Genomic DNA, 3,969 nt, shown 5'->3' with positions numbered 1-3,969 from the left:
CCAGAATATATTCATTGGTATAATAATATCACAAGGCGCTATGTCACTCGTCCGGGAGCAGCTGTGGGTCATCTGGTAAATGAATGAATATTATCTAATTATTTTTAATTTAAATTTATTTTAAATATTGTCTAATTGTTTTATAATTCACAAAGATCGAACAACAGTAGACTCCGTGAGGTTGCGAATGATCCGAATCAGGTTCTTGCTATATGTAGTGACAACTAAAGTTATATGGAGGAAATTCATTATATGTACGATATACCTATTGTTCCTCTACCAGTTCCTAGACATAGAGGACCTGTTCGGAAAGAGGATGAGTTTGATGAGGTTGCACATAATGTTGAAGAGTTGCCCCCTATGATGCAGACGCAGAGTCAAACTGATTATGTTAGTCCGATGATGATGATGCCAGCATTTTGTTCAACATATTATGACTCAGAGGCTGGTCCTTCGTCTTCATACGTGCATGGACATGATCGGGGTCGTGGAGAGCATAATGAATATTTATATTATGAAGTGCCTGTAGAGGTACCAGAGCAACATCAAGAAGAACCCGAGCAACCTCAAGTTCGAAGTCGACAACGAAAACCAGCTCGAAATCGACGACGTCCGCCTTGTGGGTTACATTGATTTTTGTAATTATTTTTATATAAATGAGATATTTAATTTACATTTTTTTATTTTTATGAGATATTATTTTTTTAATTTATTCTTTTTAGAGTTTAAATAAAATAATAAAATATTTTTAGAAATTGTTTTTATAAAATGGAAAATTAAAAAAAAAAAAAAAGAAAGGAAGAAAGAAAGAAGAAGGTGGAATGTGTAATAATTAAAAAAGAAAAAAAAGGAAAATTTGTACGAATGACCCAAAAATTGAAGTGTACTCTCGCTCTCGCTCAAAATCTCACTCTCGCTCTCAAAATCTTACTCTCGCTCTCAAAATCTTGCTCTCTCAAAATCTCGCTCTCTCTCTTACTCTTCCTCTTTCTTACTCTCTCCCAATACAAAATTATTTTTAACACATCAAATAATTATGAGTGTTATGACGAATTTGATTGGGAAGTTCAGTGGCAAAAAGAAGGAGATTCATTAGCTCGTTATTTAGTTAGACTTGCTGAGATGACAGAATCCGTAAAAATTATTCAACAAGCTTTGGAAGGAATTCCAGGGGGACCTTATGAAAATTTAGAAATACGATCTCTTGATAGAGGAAGGTTTCCGGAATGATAATTAAACAGACTCAAAATAATAATGTTAAGAGCAAGGTTGAGGGTTCAAAGTTCGACCTACAAACGAAAAGTGAAAGGGCAAGGTCGAGGGTTCAAAATTCGACCTACCTTGGTCGAATTTTGAACCCTCGAGTTATTAAAAAAAAAAAAAACAATATTTTTACAAATAGTTTGAAAACAACAATATTTTCTTAAATAGTTTCTAAAATGACAATATCCTTTTAATTTTTCCCATTTAGTAACCATAATTTTACTTTAAATAACTATTGTTCTACTAGTTGGATCCAAATTTTAAACCCAAAGTTAAAAAGGGAAGTATTACATTGATACAATTTAACCCAATTAACTTAAAAGTTTTGGACTGGTGGATTGTTATTTAACAAATTTAACCTAATCTAGGATAAAAACTTGATTAAAAAGCACTTTATTAACCTAGAATTAATTTGTAGCGATTTAATCCTATATGTTTAAATTTATAACAATTTAGTCTTTATATATTGAAAATTGTAACAATTTGGTCCCTATCAAATAAATTTTCTTCAAAATTTAAGTGTTAACTTTTAACATGCAATGACTTAGTATTTATAGTTTATAAAAAAATGATGTCCAATCAATTTTTATCTTGATCTAAATGTGTAAGAAATTTTATTAGATCTTAATAATATTTTTTACATTAAGAACTAAATTATTATAAAAGTTTGAAGTAATCACGACAAAATTATTCTTTATTAAAATTTAAAAAACTAAATTGTTGCAAATTAAAAATTAAAAAAAAAAAAAAAAGTAAAAAATCAAAATATTTTTTAACCCACTTTCACAGTCATACAATCATATGAAAAAAAAAATTAAAAATTAAATTTACTTTTTTTTTTCTTTTATTTTGAAGACAATATTTAGATACAGGCTAAGCTTTACTTAATCTCAGACCTTCCATTTTTCTTATTTATCATAAATCATTAAAAAAAAAAATCAATTTCAAAACAATCTGCGATGTGCCAGATTTTTGTCGGTGTAGTTGCACTTTTTTTCTTTTTTTTTTCTTTTTTAAATTTTATAATCATTCAATCTCCATCTTTTTATGCCCAACTTCCTCCTCCTTCCCCACACTATACTCTCTCTCTCTCTCTCTCTAAGAAGACGAAGAAGAAAAAAGAAGATGATGATACTAGGGAAACGTCCACGGGGACAGATGAAGAGAACGGCGAGTGTATCAGGAATCACGGTGGATCTCAGCCACGTCGAGGGTGAAGAGCCATCCGATGATCAGAATCCCAGCACCGGAGAGATTCCTCCGCCGATCGGCAGCCAAAATCTGGACAGTACTGATCTAATGAATTATACCTTATCTTTCGTGTCACCAAGAGGCCGGACAAATCTCTCCGCCTTTAACAAAGACACTAACCACCATTCTTCTCTTATCTTTCTCCGCTCTTGCACCTTCTGTCACCGCCGCCTCTCTCCCGCCCGTGACATTTACATGTACATGTATGATTCTCTCCCCCACTCTCTTGTAATTCTGTGTTTGGTCATTCGGAGTGTTTCTTCTGTCCATTTATGATTGGTGTGAGCTTAAAAAATAGATGCAATTTAAGATATGGATGCATTTTTTCTCTTGAGTTGGAGGTTCTTTTTAAAGGAAAAAAATATTAATTAAAATCGGATGTGGGATTTGATTTTTGATTGGTTTGGGTGTAGGGGAGATACAGCTTTTTGCAGTGCCGAGTGCAGAGAGCAGAAGATGGAACAGGATTGCAGAAAAGAGAAGGGCGCAGCCGCCACTACCACCGTCCATGGTGGCAGCCGGCATAAAGAAACATCAGACTGTGGTAGCGGTGTATAATTTAGATGGGTTTTGAAGTATAATAAAGAAAAGAAAAAAAAATGAAGAAGAAGAAGAAGAAGAAGGTATATATGATTGATTTATGAATCATCAGCGGGGAAATTTATGAATTTCATAGACAAAGCTAACATACGTTTTTGTTTGAAAATATATGTTTATTTTTGTGTGTATTTTTAGACTTTTAGTTCAATTATTATTATTTTAGTTTTTTCTTTTATGTTTCACTTGTTTCTTAATATATAGATTTACAAGTTTTAATTCCATCCATACTTTTATTATATATGTTCATAAAGTAACTAAATATTTAATAATTTCTTTTTCATAACATTTTCTATATCTATTTTCTTTCAAGTATATCGCGCATCGAAAAAGAACTTGTCTATATGTGAGACCGTTCGAATGATTTAACAAAAATATAAAGATGAAACTAAAAATACTACGATTATAAGGACTATAGTTAAAATTGAGAAAATGTTAGGGACTACGAACATAATTGGATATAGGTATAGAACATATATATATATATATATATATAAATAATATTTTCCTCTAGCTAGGGAAGAGAGAATGTGAATGCTTGCATGGGGGTTGGGGATGTGTGTGTTTTGAGTTTTGTAAGGTTTAGAAAATGAAAGAAATGAAGGAAGGAGTGGTAAATTAATATACTAGGCCAAGAGACACTGATTGCCTATGAATTATATGATTATGAAAAGGAAAGAAAAAATGGGAAAAAAAAAAAAAAAGAATTATTGAAGCTAAGATAGTAGGCCAAGGCCAAAATCAAAGGAGCAAAAAAGGGTCCCATATGTTTAGTTTTGGCATTTTTTTTCTCTTCCTCTTTAATTTGTCGTCATTTTATTCCAATTTGTTTGATTTATTTAATGAGAGTGGAAACGA

The 3,969-nt window shown here is 31.5% G+C and overlaps 1 protein-coding gene across 2 annotated transcripts; it reads left to right on the top strand.

Moving 5' to 3' along the window:
- The first annotated feature begins 2,172 nt into the window (after positions 1–2,172).
- Positions 2,173–3,335, top strand: LOC120087897 (FCS-Like Zinc finger 7-like). 2 transcript variants are annotated; one of them, XM_039044909.2, is made up of 2 exons: positions 2,173–2,717; positions 2,928–3,335. In XM_039044909.2, the coding sequence occupies exons 1-2, from the start codon at positions 2,311–2,313 to the stop codon at positions 3,070–3,072; spliced, it is 552 nt and encodes a 183-aa protein (XP_038900837.1). In that variant the 5' UTR covers positions 2,173–2,310; the 3' UTR covers positions 3,073–3,335. The 2 variants fall into 2 exon arrangements, with proteins under 2 accessions (XP_038900837.1, XP_090162984.1); XM_090306858.1 differs by having other exon boundaries at positions 2,282–2,717; positions 2,939–3,335.
- The last annotated feature ends 634 nt before the right edge of the window (positions 3,336–3,969 follow it).

This window comes from Benincasa hispida, chromosome 1 (genome assembly GCF_027475165.1).
Source record: "Benincasa hispida cultivar pf3 chromosome 1, pf3_genome.v1.1, whole genome shotgun sequence".
Taxonomy (NCBI): domain Eukaryota; kingdom Viridiplantae; phylum Streptophyta; class Magnoliopsida; order Cucurbitales; family Cucurbitaceae; genus Benincasa; species Benincasa hispida.
This window is presented reverse-complemented; position numbering and strand designations above follow the sequence as displayed.